This window comes from Eulemur rufifrons, chromosome 18 (genome assembly GCF_041146395.1).
Source record: "Eulemur rufifrons isolate Redbay chromosome 18, OSU_ERuf_1, whole genome shotgun sequence".
In the NCBI taxonomy this organism is placed as follows: Eukaryota; Metazoa; Chordata; class Mammalia; order Primates; family Lemuridae; genus Eulemur; species Eulemur rufifrons.
This window is the reverse complement of record NC_091000.1, coordinates 49677752-49695696: the sequence shown is the minus strand read 5'-3', so window position 1 is coordinate 49695696 and position 17945 is coordinate 49677752. Positions and strand designations below refer to the sequence as shown.

The following is a 17945-nucleotide window of genomic DNA, read 5'->3' as shown; positions in this document are numbered from 1 at the left end:
AGAGGAACCAGCCTGGCAGGTCAGCTGAAGATAGGGGTAATTCTCAGCACCTCTTCCCCATAAAGCACCAGGGGCACAAATTCCTCAGACAGTATTTCCTGAGCTGAGTTTACCAAGCACTTTCTAGGAATTACCAAATGATTAATTTTATCTGACACAGGGAAAGACCATTTGAATTAGGGCAAGGACAGGCTTTCTGGGTCTTATTTTCAAACACAGTTTTACAATACTCTCGTCTCGGGTTCTCTCATGGTGTATCATGTTCACCTTCTCAAATGACCCAAAAGCCTTGGTAGAAACATCTGTTTTGTATTCCTCAAGGTTCCAAAGATTAGAGAAGAAACTCTCAGACCCCTTCTAACAGAAGGGATGGTAACTTGTTAACAGAAGAGGATGGTAGCAAAAAATAAATGCTCTGAACAGAGATCCATTATAATTACATTTAGAAGCTAATCCACTAGCTAGCTGATAATATTAATTCTAGAAATGCTTTAGAAAGTATAAAGCAATTTCAGTTCCTACTGAAAGGAGTGACTACTCCTTTGGTACATCTGCAAGAGTATACGTGCATCTCTCCAGTCCTTAGCAACAGCAGGACTGACGATGTACCTGACTTTATAGCTTAAGAGGCAGAGTGATCTAATGGGAGAAAAATGCCTTCCAGGAGCTAAAAACCTGGGTTTGTCTGGTTTTATCAGGAAAGAGTTAGTTGACCTTGGCCAAGTCACTCTTCATCTCTGCGTGTCATTCTGTGCACCTGTGAAACGCAAATATCAATCCCTGACCTACTGACATATCTGGTACAATATGAGGAAGAGGAAAGAATCCATTTGGACCAAAATTTCCTGCTGGAAGAGTTTGCTTCAAAGTACTTCCAGGCTATGGTTTCCTAACCCATCCAAAGTCTGGTCAGGGAAAAGTCAGAAAGGGCTTCAGCATTTGTTTAAACCTATCAGCAGCCTACTGCCTCCAGTCCTCAGGACAGTAAGTGTAGAAGCATACACACCTTACAGGGAGCATGGGAGTGCTCCCTCAGGAGAGATGAGGCCATAACAAAGACATCACTAATTGTCTGTATTGTGTCCCTCCCAAATTTGTGTGTTGAAGCCCTAACCGCAATGTGACTGTACCTAGAAACAGGACCTATAAGGAGGTAACTAAGGTTAAATGAGGTCATAAGGGTAGAGCCCTGATCCGACAGGATTAGTGTCCTTATAAGAAGAGACACCAGAGCACACTTACTCCCTCTCTCCCCGCCTGCCATGTGAGGATACAGTGAGAAGGCAGCTGTCTGTAAGCCAGGAAGAGGGACCTCACCAGAAACTGCACTGGCCAGCACCTTGATCTTGTCTTCCCAGCCTCCAGAACAGCGAGAAAATAAATTTCCATTGTTTCAGCCTCCCAGTCTGTGGTATTTGGTTGTGGCAGCCCAAGCTGACTGATGCAGATGTAATGGTAAGTGGTTTAGGAGTAATTCTCTTTAAGTACTCACTCCAGCTGCTGGACTCTGGCCATCCCGGATCCACAGATAGGACACAATTCCTTGGTCATCAGTAGACCTTGAACCATCCAAAGTAACGGAATTATTGGGAAGCACAAGAACATGTCTGCCACCAGCCTGGGCTCTGGGAGGACTATTATTTTCTAAGTCAAATACAGCAAAAATGAAAGCAGAGAGATTGATTTAAAACACTGGTGATAGAAGTGTGCCATAAAACATCCGCAACTCTTCCACTTCGCAGATACAGTAAGTAGACTTAAAATATCCAAAAGGTGTTATTTTCTGCCCCAAATACCTATAAGATAATATATAGACTTTCTTAAAGCTCTGTTTGTGCTTAGCTATCTATAATTTTGGGATGAAAAAGGTAAAACAGGTGGCAGGCTACACACTGGGAATTTTTCTAATATTGTTATGCTTTTTCTCTCCTTGAAAAGAGAAATAATGACCTTACTTAAATTTAGGGTCCTGAAAGTAAAAATATTTTGGTTTACAATATATTCTGGATCATTTTCAACTGCCCAGACTAGACACTATCTGGCCACAGAAATATTTTGATTTCTAGTACTGTCAAATCTTGAATGTCTAAGATAAAGAATTTGAGTAAAAAATAATTAGACCCTTACTTCTCTGATGAGGTGTTAGATATAAATGAGGCAATGTAAGAGCCATCTCTGATGTAATAGCCTCAGGAAAGAGAGGCCTGGGAGCATTGAACGAGAACTTGGTGTGGTGGGGACACCTTAATAAGACACAGCCTCAATTTGGAGATGAGGTTATTAGAAGCAAATTCTGCTTGTTCAGATGGGGTTCTGTGATGCAGCTTGACTCCTCTCAATTTCCCCTTAGAAACAAGTCAAGCAACAAAAAATGAGGGTGAGGACAGCCAAGTGCTGATTCAACGGAGTGATTAACATCCACAGGTCACCAAACATTTTCACCCTGAGAAACGATGCCAGAGATTGGAGCAGAGACAACTGGTGCCATTACTGGCTTTTCCATTTCATTCACCACACTCCATTTTGGGGAGGATTTGGAAATGGGGGAGAGTCTGGTGTTATGGAGGCTTAATTCTATTGTGGATATAGGAGAAGACTGGAAAAAACAGACTGGCAATAAACTAAGTTAACCCAAAAGTCATTTAGTCAAAAACAATGTCTAGACTCTATCCAGGTTCACAACCAGAACTTAAGACAACCATTCTCCTTTTACGATTATGTACTCTTGAACTCCAGTCATGATGCTCCCCTAAGCACTTCACCTAGGCACTCCATTGCCACAAATTCAATGTATCGAAATCTGGACTGAATTCTTCATCCTCACAAACCTACTGCTGCTCTTCTGTGAGCCCTGTTTCAGATAATCGTGTCATCACCCACCCATCTGCTGAAGACCAAACTCTTGGTGTCATCTTAGAATCTTAGACAATCTTTCTTACCATCCAGATCCACTAAGTTCCCAAGTCTTGAGAATTTAAGACTCTAAAATATCTTCCCAATCTATCCTTTTCCCCCGTTCTCCCTTTGTTTGGCCTCAAATGGGGCTCATACCATCTCTTCTCCAGACTATTACACCTGCCTTCTAACTATTCTCTCTTCTTTCAGCCTCTCTTATCAATCTTTTATCTTTTCAAAAATCCATACCTTCCAGCTAAAATGACATGATGCTAGGGTTTGCTTTAAAAAGTTCCAAAAAATAAAAGAAAATATGAATTGCTAAGTAAAACAAGATTTGCGAAATGTTGATAGCTGTTGAAGCTGAAGGATGGGTATATTATGGTCTGTTAAGATTATTTTCTCTACTTTTATGTATGGTTGAAAACTTCTATAATAAAATCTTTGAAAAAATCCAAATCTATATCACTTTCCTGATAAAACTGCTCCAGCCCCTATCAACTGCCCAGAGAATAAAGTCCAAACTCCCACGCATGACCCACAGCACATATGACCCTGCCTGGCTGAGCCCCTGCCTCAGGCTGCAGCCACTCTCCCAGCAATCCAGCTCTTGCTGTTGCACAAACTCAAACCTTTTCATCCAGCCGTGCTCTTTACTCCTCTGCACTTTAACTCACAGTAACATCCATCCACTAATTCATTCAGCATTCATGATTTGCCGTGAGTCCATCACTCTGCTATACAGAGGACACAGGAACATCTGAAGCAAAGGCACTCAGGCATCTCACAGTCAGATGGCAAAACAGACAAGGAGGCAAGTACCTAAAGCAGCACTGCACTAGTTTAGGCCACAAAGTCCACATTGAGAAATAACACAGAACTTGAATTTTTAAGGAAGAGAGAAAGCAAAGCATAATGGTGTCATTTGGACTTGGGTCTTTCATTGCCAGTAGTCACAGGAGGAGAGTGAAGCCACTAAAAGATATACTCCATAAGCAAAAGGAAATGCTGTCTCCTTGCAGAAGGCAATTGGAAAATAGCTAATGTGGATAGAAGAAGGTTGGCTTTGCTTGGTCAGGTGGATTTTGGCATCTGCTATGAATACATAAGCAAATACCAATGTCTCTGAACAATCGTGGCCTGGCTTAGGGTCCGGTAGGACTGGAAAGCAGAGCAGGCCCACCCCTCTCCACCCTCAGACCCACTCACCCTTCTTCACAGCCACGGTGAGGGTGGACGTGCTGCTCAGTCCCTCCTGGTCTTTCACCGTCAAACGGAAGTGATAGGTTCCCACCTGAAGACCAGTGACCGTGGCTATCGCCTTGTCAATATTTTCCATCTCCACCGCATTGGGGCCCCTATAAACAGGAACATGGTTAACAAAAGGGAGGGGGCACAGGATTCTGAATATGGCAGGCGTATGATTTGTGTCCTTATAAATGCTTTTTTTTACCAGCTAGAATATATACCATTTAGAGAATTCTAAGACAACTCTTCATCATTTGCGTTCTCTAGTTCAGTGTAAGAGTCATAAACTAATGCCAATTTCAGACAGAGACTGCTGGATTACTGCAAAAAGTTTTCTAATTTTTTTTTTTTAATTGAGCTGCCAGTGACATGATCTATCCTTGGAAAATGGAGCCTTAGAAACTACTCCCATTTCTTCTTTGAATAAAATTAGGTTCAATCCTCATCTATGTTTAGGGGGAGTGTGGGGGAGGAGGGAATGAGCCAGATAATCGATCTCCTAAGACAGAAATTATGGTGTACTCAGTGAGATTGTGGGGTTGGTGGTCACCCTAGGTGTGAGTCCCAGCTCTTCTCTTACTATCTGGGTAACCTTAGGCCATGTACTATCATTAGTCCCCACAAGCCTCAGTTTCTTCAACTTCAAAATGGGGCTAAGGTTAGTATGTGCCTCTTAAGAACTGACATAGGAGTCTATGGGATTAAGCATGTGAAGCTCAGAAAATGTTAGATGACATGGGCCTCCCCTTACACTTTGCACTCCTGTTGTCCACAGTCACTGCAGGACACATTAAGTGTAGACAGGACCACACACAGGTCTCCTGGCACTTCCTCTGCATCAAGCTCACCTCACACCGAGAGGGCCCTGCACATCTGCCCTGGGCTCCACCTGCCTCCACTGTCAATGAATATCCACCCACACTTGAGATAGTCTTCAAGCAATAATGCCCAGCCACTTCCAGAAATGTGCTTAAATCCTGACTCCTCAATAAGCTAGGCTGATAGTTTACTACAGATCCCCCAGAGAAGGGATGTTATTAGCATTCAGCACAGGTGGGACCCTGGCAGGTTGGTGGTGAGATGCGCTACCTGACGTGCTCCCAGTGGTAGAAGACAATGCCGTGGTCGTCGCTGCTCCTGCTCCCATCCAGGGTGGCGCTCTCCACCGGGAAGACCAGCTCCTTATCAGGGCCAGCCACCGCCACCGGAGGCCTGTTTGTTTCTGGAATTACAGAAACGGTGTGAAAAAGTATTATCTCTTTGCCTTAAGTCTGAAATCCCCTGATTTCTTGATTTAAGCAAATCATTCACATTCAGATCAGGCAGCTACTAGAGTACACAGAGTCCTCTGGGGCTCCTCGAATGAAGTGCTGCAGTCTCCCAGCCGACCACGGAGTGGAACAGTCCAAGTTTGAGACTAGAGTTACAGGCAGCAGGAAAACTGATAGATACATGTTTGGTTTCTTTAAAAGATCTTCAAAAGTCATAGAGCGAAGAGAGAAGGAAGGGGAAGAAGGGTAGGAGGAGAGAGGGAGGAAGGATGGGGAAGGGAGACAAAGAGAGGAAGGAAGTCAGAGAAGAAAAGAAGGAAGGAGAAAAGGAAGGAAGGAAGGAAAGGAGGAGGAAAGAGGAAGCAAGGAAGGAAGGAAGGAAGTTAGTCAGTTGACATCAGTGTGAAGAGACCTACTTTGTCAGGTAGGGCTTACTTCTTTTTGTCTTTGTAGCACAAGTGCCTAACACAGTACCTGGTAAACAGTAAATGTTCAAGACATTGTAGTTAAATGTTGACAAAAGTAAAAGTTATAAAGTATTGCTGATATTATTATTGATACTAAAAGATATAATTTCTGTTAAAAAAAAAAAAAAAAAGTCACGTAGTCAAAACCTGAGGCGGCCCTTTCCCAATGCCCAGACCACGCCACAGCCCCGCTATCCTGCTCAGCACGGTTCCGTGGTTTCCCGATGCCCGTCGGGTGAAACGCTGCTGTGACCATGCGTGTGCAACGCCCTTTATGACGGAGCCCCTCGCACTCCCACAGCCCCACCTCTTTTTCTCTCTCTCCAATCACAACTAGTTCCTTTGAATTCCTTGAATGTTCCAGAGCCTCTTTCACCCTGTGGCCTCCATGCATCCTGTAACCTCTGCCTAAAAACTCTTCCTCTTGCCCTTCCTTCCTCCTTTCACCTTCTTCACTAACTGCTACCCATGCTTCCACCCTGAGCTCTTGGAAGAGCTCCCTGCAGACGCCTCAAGCCCAGCAGGTGCCCTTCCTGTGGGCCCCTCGAGCAGCCTAGGAAAGCACTGATCACATAGTTTTACGCGACTCGCCCATATGCCCTGCGACTGCAGAGACCAAGTCTATCTTGTTTAATTCTGCATCCCCAGGGCCTAATAGCACTTTTCACATATTAGCTGATAAATAAATTATTTATTTATAGATTGAGCATATTCTCATTGCCAGGACATTGGATAGAGTTTCTAGGACCAGGAGGCCTCTTCTAGAAAAGTTCTAAAGCAAAGACCATTGTCAAGCTACCTTTAAGGTTATTTAAATCCAGAGGTAGGCAGAATGCTGAGTTTTCATGAAATTATTAATGGACAGTGAGTGGAAATGGGGCCAATGCTCCAAGGTCTGGCTAATCTGAGTTACCACCAAACTTGATACATCTGAAGCCCAGAAGCCCAGCTATCAGTTCAGCTTTAATCTCTAGGGCCAAATCTCTTTTCCATCCACCTACCAGGCTGGACAGTCACAGTGACCACAGCAGTAGATTGTTGCCTTGAAGAATCTGTCACCATCAGCTGAAACGTATAATCTCCTTCCTGCATTGCAGATAAATGAAGATACGGTGTCTGTACTCCCTAAGTAACAGCGAACACAAACATGAAAACAAAAGCAAAAAAATAATATTAAAGAAGCACCAGTAAATAGCATGACATAATGAAAACTAATGATTCTACTTAATACAGAGATCCGGCTGGGAAAAGAAATTTATGTGTCCCCAGGAAATGCAACCTAAAGTCCATTGTGTATCCTCATACACTACTGAAGGAGTATGAATTAATATGGCTTTTCTGGGAGGCAATATGGCAATATCTATTAAGATGTTAAATGAACACATTATTCAACCCAGCAATTCCACTTCTTAGAATCTACACTAGAGAAATGTACAAGAGACTCACACGTGGATGCTGACTGAAGCATGGTCTGTAGTAACAAAATATCTCTGTTGATGCCCCCCAAAACCAATACTAGACAGACAGATGAAAGTCTGAAGGCAGGATGGAGAACTTGCCTGCATGGCCACCTTTTTGTCCTCACTCCCAGGGGCCAGAGACCACTGATAGAGGACAATCTGGTGATCATCACTGCTCTGATTTCCATTCAATGTGATGGAGTTTTGGGGCAAAGTTATGGTCTGATTTGGTCCCGCATTGGCAACCGGGGGGTCATCCACAGCATTGTTGACTATTACGGCTGCAGTTGTGGAGTTAGTGGCACCATCTGAGTCTGTAATGGTCAACCTACAAAAAGGAGAGGAAGCCATAGTTGCAAGAATTTGTCAAATTTTAAGGTAAATGGTCCATTTAGTCAGCTCATAGCATAGTTTTCAGAACAGTTCAGAACAGGTGTAAATAGAAATTTGAGGATGAAGCTAAGAAAAGCACACAGGCTAGGCACAGTGGCTCACGCCTGTAATCCTGCACTATAAGAGGCCGAGGCGGGAGGATTGCTTAAGCTCAGGAATTCAAGACCATACTGAGCAAGAACGAGACCCCATCTCTACTAAAAAAAAAAAAAAGGAAAAAAAAAAGAAAAAGAACAGAAAAAGAAAACTTAGCCGGGTGTCAAGGGGCGCACCAGTCCCAGCTAATCGGGAGGCTGAAACAAGAGGATCCCTTGAGCCCAGGAGTCTGAGGTTGCTATGAGCTAGGCTGATGCCACTGCACTCTACCCAGGGTGGCCGAGCAAGACTCTGTCTAAAAAAAATAAAAAAAAAGAAAAGCACACAGACTTCAGGATACTTTTGTTGCTGTTGATGACTTTTTTCCAGTTTATAATACATTCACATGTTAGAGTTTAACCTTTATGGGTTTCTGATTAGTCTTTGAGATGCTGGGTGAAGAAACCATCCTCAGCTAACATAGAAGCCACTCTCTAATAACTGAGCCTAAGGATGTATCAGATTTAAGTTCTGCCTTCAGGTTGAGCATGTAGAGACAGTAAATCACTCATGAATTTGCCGCTACAAAGCATTTTAGTTTTTTAATTCTTTTCTAGAGGACTTAATGTAGTCATGTTTTCAGGACACTCCTTGCAAAGCAATTTTAGGATTAAGCACTTTCAAATGCAAATCAATGCTCAACCTATACAAATATCAAAGAGAACCCTCTTGTACCAAACTGATTCCTGCTGTGGTCATGGGAACAGTGAAATCACAAATGAGTCACTTCGTCCTTCTGGGGTAAAGATGATAGTGGGGAGCAATGATGAATGCTAACCAGGTATTAAATATAAGTAGGACTATGAGAATGAAGCTACAGAAGAACACAGGCCTTACTCCACACAACTAAGATCCAAATTGTACTCGGGCTCTGACAGCAAACCAAACATCTAAGGACCCAAGGTCCTTCCTGCTCAACCAGGCTGAGTCAGGACACCTGGCCCCTTAAGGGAATTTCCTCCTGGGTGAGCAGCAGTAGCCTGCCTCAATCAGACAGTAAAACGTAACTAAATAAAAATGAATCAAATGCACCTTATAAAGTACATTTCACTATCTATAAATTTTATTCCAATAAATAAATGAAGCATTAGAAAAACACTTTTAATAATAACTTTTCTGAAGTCTTCTTGGGCTTTTAGATCAGAAAGTTCCCGCAAGTCTACATTAGCAGACCCCTCAGATAGAAAGTAAACATTAATTTGGCAACATGTAACAAACACCTGTGACCCGGAAATTTTACTTATACCCTAAAATTTAAGTATAAGGATGCTTCCAAACATTGAATAATGGGGATGAATTAATAAACTATAATATATCTGCACAGCATCAAATATGATGTTGCAGAATATTTAATGGCATAGATATTAGTAATAAATGGGGAATCTAAAAACAGACCCACATATATAAGAAAACTTGACATAGGTGAGCGTGGCTTTGCAGATTGGGAAAGGACTGACTCGACAATAACTAGTACTGGGATAGTTGGTTGATTATACAGGTGGGAAACAAATAAAATTAGATCAAACCACAGCTGAGATGCAATTAATTCCAGATAGATAAAAGTTTATTTCTTCTTTTTTTATTTTTTTAATTTTTTCCATCCTAATTTGTCCTAAGATAGATAAAAATTTGAACATGAAAGATAAAACTTTTAAAATCTTAGGGAAAAAAAATAGCAAGTAGCTTAAAAAAACTCCCTATACATCTTGATCTGACTAAGAAAAATAAAAGATTTTATATTTGCATGTGTATAGAAAAAGGACTATAACCAAACTGTTAAGGGTGTTTATTTTTAGGCAATTAAATTCTAGGAGGTATTTAATTTCCTTCTTTCTGCTTATAGATGCATTCTGGGGTTTTTTTATTTTATTTTTATGGCAAACATTCATTACTCTCACTCCTGAATTGTTACTTGTCTCTTGAAATCTATATTTTGTCTGAGTGGAGCTGTGCCCGCCAAGGTGGGAAACTCAAAACAAACACATGAGCACGGGATGCCCCACGTGGCTGCTCAACCTGCCTCCACAGAGCCTGTACATTTCCAGGGATCTACTCTTAACAATAAAGTAAGCTTGCAGAGCTAGCTAAATTTTTTTACATTGTGGTAATTTTTAATTAATTAAAAAATTCTAATGTTTAATTTTTAAATTGTGGTAACATACACATAACCTAAAACGTACCATTGTAACCATTTTAAGTATACAGTTCAGTGGCATTAAGTACACTCACATTGTTGAGTAACCATCACTAATCTCCCTCTCCCACACTTTTTCATCATCCCAAACTAAAACTCTATACCCATTAAACAGCAATGGTATAGTCCCTCTTTCCACCTGTCTCTGGCAATCATGATTCTGCTTTCTAATCTCTAATGAATTTGACTACTCTATCTACCTCATACAAGTGGAATCAGACAATATTTGTCCTTTTGTGTCTGGCTTATTTCAGTTAGCCTAATATTCTCAAGATTTATCCATGTTGTAGCAAATATCAGAATTTCATTCCATTTTAAGGCTGAATAATATTCCATTGTATGTATATAACACATTTTGTTTATCCATTCATCTGCTGATGGACATTCAAGTTGATCTTACCTTTTTAGCTATTGTGAGTAATGCTGTTAAGAACATCAGTGTACAAGTATCTGTTTGAGTCCCTGCTTTTAATTCTTTGGGGTATATATCTAGAAGTAGTTTGCTGAATCAGATGGTAATTCTATATTTAACTTTTTGACGAACTGCCACAGTGTTTTCCACAGTGGCTCCACCATTTTACATTCCCATCAGCAATGCACAAGGGTTCCCAGCACTTGTTATATTCTAGTTTTTTTAATAACAATCATGCTAAATGGAGTAAATTGTTTCTTAAGCCAAAATTTCAAATAAATCCAAACAGAAGCTTTTACAACCATATGCAAAATCTGAAACACTCTGGAGCACCTTTGTCGGCCTTTTAGTCAAAGACGAATCCTGTCAGATACTTGAGAGTTTCTTAACAAGGCCAGACTTCAGAGGATCCATAAATAGATATATATGGGCCCCTTCTTGGAATTATCATATTCTTAAAGAGTTATATGAGATCTTAAAAATATAACATGCCAGCATGTATGGGATGCAGCTAAGCAGTACTTAAAGGAAAATTACAGCTTTAAAAGCCTTCTAATACAGGAAGGAAAATATGTGTGTGTGTGTGTGTGTGTGTGTGTGTGTGTGTATATATAATGACCTAAAATTCTACTCCAAGAAGAAAAAAAACAAACTAAATAAAAAATAAATAGAAGTAAAGAAAGAACAAAAAGCAAAAATCAATGAATTAGAAAACTGACAAGGCCAGGCACAGAGGCTCATGCCTGTAATCCTAGCACTCTAAGAGGCCAAGGCAGGAAGATGCTTGAGTTCAGGAGTTCACAAAGGCAAGACCTGTCGCTACTAAAAATAGAAAAAAGCTTGGCATTGTGGGGTGCCTATAGCCCCAGCAAGTCAGGAGGCTGAGGCAAGTGGATCACTTGAGCCCAGAAATTTGAGATTGCAGTGAGCTATGATGACGTCACTGCACTCTACCCATGGTGGCAGAATGAGACTCAGTCTCAAAGAAAAAAAAAAAAAAAAGTTGTAAAAAGAAAAAGATTAAGGCAAATAATCAGGCCTGGTGCAGTTGCTCACACCTGTAATCCCAGTTGCTTGGGAAGCTAAGGCAGGAAGATCACTTGAGCTCAGGAGTTTGAGATCAGCCTGGGCAACAAACCAAGACTCCGTCTCAGGAAAAAAAAAAAAAGATAATCATACAATTAACAGATAATCATAAAATTCTGCCTCACTTTGAAGATACAAACTTTCTTTTGCATAACTCAATACACAAAAAGTTACCCTCCTCATACTATTCCTGACAATCCAAACCAAATGTTTCCAATAAACAAACACTTATAGGTCATATTATTTGATGAGGATATCAGAGTTTACAGTGGCAGCCAATCAAAACTCACAAGAAAACCAAATCTGCCTTGCCTCTTGATCAAAATGAAAAGCAGCAGTGTTTTATAGGCCTTAATTTAAAGAAACAGTCAAAATATAAGTAGTGGAAAGCACAGTAATGGTGGGGACCCACTTGCCTGAACGTATAGTTGCCAGGACTAAGGTTAGACAAGTGCAGGACAGGGGAGTCAGCTGAGTTCTTCTCTTCTATGAAGGGCCCGGTAATTTCTTCCCAGTGATAACTCACTATTTTAGTATCATCTGTACTTTCTAAAAGATTAAAAAATAAAAAGCTGAATGAAATGCAAGAATAGTAAAATATAAGTTTTGTACATTCTATTATTGCATATTTAAATTTGTTTTTAAATAAAAGTATATACTTGCACAGATCCCAATGGATATATGTTATATATTAGGAGGAGATTTTTTCTACTCCCTAAATTATCATCACTATTTTTCTCCTAGATTTCCACCAGATTTGAGTGAGACTATACCTGCTCAGTTGAATATTTAAGAAGCACAGTGACAAGCATTATTGCTTTTTAAAAAACAGGCATCAACACAGTGAAGCAATTGAAATGCTACATCTGTTCACCTCAACTACAGCATATGAAATCCTACTGATAATTTTAAATAGGTATCTGAACTGACAGATTCATAAAGACTTAAGAGATGCTTATCTATAATTTACAAAACACCTCTTACTACCTTAATTTTTAAGGTGTAAACCAGAGAGGTCATATCCTACATAGAAACTTCCCATTCCTACTCTAAAAGGGAGTAAACAAAATGTGCCCTGAAGAATCAGAGAAATTTAATCCTGAAAGGAAGCCAGCTTTGTCTAATTCATTTAATGAAAGAACAAGTTCATATGACAGGTTAATAATCCCGAACAGTTTCCTGTAACTAAGCCACACTGAATTCGAGGAATCAAAGAGTGATGTATTTTCTCCTGTAAATATTTCCATGTAAAATATGCTTTATTTTCACATTGCTCAGGAGGAAATGTGGACATCTATATCTGAATAGATGCAAACGGTCATGTCAATATGCTCTCCGTACATTTGCAGGCTTGTAAAATGGAGCAGCTTTAATGTCTAGCAAGTATGCTCCCAACAACCAAGGCAACCCTTCTTCACTCTGTACAAGGTTTGGTATTAGCTTTGTGATTAAATGCACATAAAATGCAATTACCAGGTACATTGATATTACTGAACCACGTCAAACATGGGATGTGTTTTCAATCTATTTTCATCTGTATGGACACCTGTAGTTATGTTGGGACCCCTTCCACATAGACTCCACTAGAAGGAACAAAGCCTGAACCAAATTAACAAATAAAACACTAACCACTCTCACTGTAGGCACCCCTTCTAAGAGTTGTTAGAAGTGATTTTCCAATTATTGACCATATATACCACACTGGAAGGAGATTCTTTAATAATTGCTTTAACTCCCAATCAAATAGTTTGGCCCTAAAGAACTTTCTCACAGAATAGACAAATGCTGAGGAAAAGTAAACACAGGACAGAGAAATGCTGAAGGAACCAAAGAAGATACAAAATTAAAGAAGGAGGCAATCATCTATCAGAGTATTGGCCCATAGGTCCACCCAGCCTTGATGCAGAGCACTCTTTAAATCTTGTTGTATGTAGGGCAAAAAAAAAAAATCCCCGAAGTATCACAGGATACACACGGCTGCCATCGATGAGGGTTGACGTCAAAGGCAAAGTGAGCTCTTGTACTTCGGGAGAAACAACTGCTATGGGTGGCAGGTTGACTCTCCTGGCTGTGACAGGAAAAAGGACAGTGACTGAACCCATGTTGTGTATGCATATGCTGTTGCCCAAATAAAATCATCTACTTTCCAAAAATTGATTATAAACATCCTGCCAAGAAAGTGTTTATCCTACATGCTCAACTATGGAGAACACTTTTTAAAATCTGGAGTCTTCCTATAAATTTTAGGAGCTTGTCTATACATTTACATTTTTGTATGTAAGCCCAGGCTCAGTGAAGATGTGCAGTGATACCCAAGGGGCTAGTCACAGAACGTGAGCAGTAACTGTAGAACAGGAGCAATGGATTATAGCTCCAGCTCCTATTAACTGGATCTTAAATCTCTGACTGATGAAGCTCCCACCATGCTTCAGCTATAATAATAACCAGGCAGAATATGTGAAAGATAGAGCTGTCAGCCCCTCAGGAAAAGGCTGGAGGTGGAGTTGGCACAGAGGAATTCTACCTCAATCACGCATTGTGTGCCCTCAGCCCAGCTGAGGGGTAGTGGAGGCTGAAGGCCAGACCACTTCTGCTCACTGAGCCAGGGCTGTGCCCACCCGGCCAAAGAGCCTCTGGTTCTAATTCACACGAATGCACTGACCTATGGGCTAGCGGTAAGCTTGGAAGCCCATGGCACACATTGTCCCCTGACCCCTTAGTTGCTCAGTTGAATGTATTTGAAATGCCCTGCTCCGAAGGTGAAGCTGAGTCATGGGAGTGGACGTAGAAGGTAAGAGTGGATGGAGTAAATGTCACCAGAGCAGGCTAAGGCACAGACAATTTGCCACCATTCAGAAACAGCAAGCAATAGCCTTGTAGTCTTAAATAGCAGTGTCAAGTGAGATCTAAGGGTTATACAGAAAGTAGAAAAAAAAAACTGAAAACATAATTCTTGCATGTTTTCTCTACAACAGAGCCTAATGTAAAAATATATACATATAACCATGTCATCCAGGCACCCAAAATTGAGATAAACCCGTACAACAGAAGGCCATTCTCTTACACAGGCTTACCTGGCTTAACAGTGACATTGATGAATGCTTCTCCAAAGGCATTTTCACTAGAAACAGCTATTTTGAAGGTATAAAGTCCTACCGACAACTGCAACATAAAGAACAGTTATACAAATACACATGCAAAAGACATAATGGGTTTACTACCTAGAAAAGGCTAAAATATCCCAGAAGTCATACTCCTAAATCAGCACAGAGAACAGGCTCAGGTGAAAGTCTCATTTGGATCTGCCAAAAGTCTGCCACATGTTTGAAGCCTGCATTCTGGAACAGTAAAGGTCACCTAGACAGGCCTTTAGCTTAGTTACAGATATTCATGGGACTTACAGAGACCTAAGTGAAAGCAGCATTCGCAAAAGTGTGTGTCTGGGAAGCATGCATTTTTAACTCGTAGCTCGGTGAGTTGGCTGCTGGTGGTCTGGGTACCACACTTTGAGAAATAGAACTCAATAAACATGGGGGTGATGCCTGCTCATGTTATACCACTAGCTGTGTAGTCTCATAATCATTTGGTAGGAAACCAGACCTCTGGCAGCTAAGTTAGCTTATATATCCTTAGGGGCCAAGAAGAGAAGATGTTTTTTATGAGGTGCTTATATCTTGGAGCAATACTTATCAAATAAAAATATTTATCAAAAAATTAAATTGTTATTAATGATAAAAAAATATTTATCAGAGTAAAAGCAATTTGTGAACTGGAATGGAATTATTGGCAACTCTACAAATGTGCCCAATTAAGAACCAGAGAGAAGTAGAATGTCTCTAACACTGCAAGGAGAGCAAGAGTTAGAACAGGTTTTTAACATCACCACAGAGATTTTTGGGAAACCAGACCTCTTCCCCTGAGCTGATATGCCAAATAACTCAAAAATAACTCAAATAAAGAAAAGCTATCTGAAGCCTATTTGACCATCTGTCTGCCTACGTACATGGTATGTATGTATGTATTTATCTATCCATCTATATCTCTATCTATCTATCTATCTCGCTCTGTCACCCAGGCTGCAGTGCAGTGGCGTGATCACAGCTCACTATACCTCGAACTCCTGGCCTCAAGCAATCCTCTCACCTCAGCCTCCCAAAGTGCTCAGGTTACAGGCATAAGCCATGATGCTTGGCCTTATTCACTTATATTTATATCCTTTATTCATTTACATCCTTCTTTTGACTTTAATCCTAAGACTTTTGGGTTTAACAGCTAAGAAGGCATTAGCTGAATTCTGTGGAGTGCTGTGGAACACACCCAATTTCCAGTTACTTACTTGAGAGAGGTTAAGAGTTTGCATGTGTCCTTGTTTTATTTCGCCTTGGTAGTCTACAGGGTGGCTTATTAAACTCCATTCATAGTTGTAGGTTGTTTCTGAGAGCAAAAAAGAATTACGAGTAGTTATAAATTCTGAGAGGCCACTATATAACCTGTGCAGAGGGAAAGAGATAAAAGTCTTAAACCCAGTATTGATTCTCTTAGATATATTGAACTTGACTTTCAACTATCACCCAAGTAAGGAATAACATTTTTATATCTTTTTCGTGTAAAATTTATTTTTTATTATAAAAACATACAACTTATAGAAAATTCAGAAAATGAATAAAGTTAAAAGAAACAACTCCCTAATCTCACTGTTAGTATTTGATGATTTCCTTCCAGGGTGCTAAATCTGACTATCCATATAAGTTTTAACATAGTGTAATCCATGGTACTTTTCTCCTTTTAATAAAAGGCAAGGAGATTTCCATTCATTTGATCTGCTGTAGGGGTTTATTTAGGGACACAAAAATAGAGTCAACATCTCTATGTTGAGATGAAGCTGTCTCCCACCTTCAGATATTAGTGAACTGTGAGGTCTGTCATCTCAAAGGCTTAAAATGCAAATGACAAATATTATCATCTCTGTTTATAAAGTTTTGACCCATATGTGATGGGGGAAAAATGAATCAAATACCTTAAGAATGAGTCTATCTTAATAAAGAACACATTTGACGGGCCACGGGGACCAGCCAAATGTTCACGGAACAGTAGAGCACGGACGAGTAGAAGAAAGAGATTTTTCAGGAACATTTTTTGAGCAGCTGGTGTGAGGTATCCTGAGAACCTCAGAGCCACGTTGTCAACTCTGCAGTATCCACAAGCAAACCTTTGGGTGTGTTGCCACCTCCCTCTCCTCACAGTGGCATCTTCCCAGGCTCTGTGGGTTCTCACAGGTCAAGATCTTGCACGCGGCAACCGCTCCTGCTCCAGTGTATCACTCTGCTTTGCACACCAGAAACTGACTTTCCATCCTGGCTAATTACAGGGATATATTCTGTACTTAATTTCCTATACTCTCACTCTCCCATTTTAAATTATTTCAATAAATTTTGATGGTTAGGATAATCAAAGCCTTGTCTTCCACCCCCGTCTGTGTCACGCAATATGTGAAAATGACTCCATGTTGCAAACCACGTGTAAAGGCCTGGTAAGGAAGGCCTTCACCAGCCCAGGTGGTCACAGAGGAAAGCCAAGCTCTCACCTGGAGGTGGCGGTGGCACAACAAAGGCCTTCAGTGCAACTTCATTGTTGGGTAAAGTTATTATTAGGTTATCTCCCGCAGACACCGTAAGTTCTTTCACTAAAAGTTAATTAGAAATAGTACATGCCATTATATAATATAATGATGTCATGTTAATGCCCTACAATAGATCTATCATTAATATCCATAAAATAAAATAGCCCATGTTTTTATAATAGTTCTTCATATGATTATACCTGAGACAATGTTTTCCTCTGGCTAGTAACTGAACTGTGGCCTATATGACGCTGCGGGGTTTAACACCATCAATATGAGCTGGCACTGCGAAGAAATAGTAGTTTCAATTGACTGAGCCATGTATCGGGTGACAAGAGTTGGGTGAAATAGGTGGGGTACTGTGGATCGGGCCTATTTTCCCTCTTGCTGCCAGCTTTTGACTCCCTAGTGTGAGCTATTTTTAGTTATAAAAAGATTGAGTATAATCATAAGTGCTTCTGCGTCATTAGTCACACAACACTCAGTTCTGATAGTAACTTCATGAATTACTGCTAATAGCCTTGCTCTTGGCACCTTTCCAAGAAAAAATCCAATCGACCTCAACATAAAACGTTTATTTTAACTCAAGCAGCAGGAGCGTTAACTCTTATCAAAAGCACTTATCCACTCAACAAGCATTCAGAACAATACTCATTTACTTTCTCTATAACCAGGATTACATCGATATATTCATACTATGGTTCTATCAGCTCGACTCGACTGGACAATAGTTTCACTTGTAAAATACATTGTAATATGTCAAA

General features: G+C 40.5%; 2 protein-coding genes across 5 annotated transcripts in view; one reads left to right on the top strand and one right to left on the bottom strand.

Annotated features, from left to right (window-relative positions):
- The window catches only part of ALDH5A1 (aldehyde dehydrogenase 5 family member A1), a 277572-nt gene that overhangs the window by 57342 nt on the left and 202285 nt on the right, over positions 1 to 17945 (top strand). The window lies entirely within an intron of this gene.
- Positions 1 to 17945, bottom strand: part of KIAA0319 (KIAA0319 ortholog) — a 46722-nt gene that overhangs the window by 14293 nt on the left and 14484 nt on the right. For 3 of the 4 annotated variants that reach the window (XM_069493029.1, XM_069493032.1, XM_069493030.1), the window contains exons 4-13: positions 17146 to 17244; positions 15898 to 15995; positions 14636 to 14723; positions 13537 to 13629; positions 11978 to 12110; positions 7441 to 7669; positions 6883 to 7006; positions 5233 to 5365; positions 4105 to 4253; positions 1493 to 1644 (exon numbers count right to left, since the gene is read on the bottom strand). In XM_069493029.1, coding sequence (XP_069349130.1) covers positions 1493 to 1644; positions 4105 to 4253; positions 5233 to 5365; positions 6883 to 7006; positions 7441 to 7669; positions 11978 to 12110; positions 13537 to 13629; positions 14636 to 14723; positions 15898 to 15995; positions 17146 to 17244 — 1298 coding nt within the window. The remainder of the gene's footprint in view (positions 1 to 1492; positions 1645 to 4104; positions 4254 to 5232; positions 5366 to 6882; positions 7007 to 7440; positions 7670 to 11977; positions 12111 to 13536; positions 13630 to 14635; positions 14724 to 15897; positions 15996 to 17145; positions 17245 to 17945) is intronic. The other variant, XM_069493031.1, reaches the window with a different exon arrangement.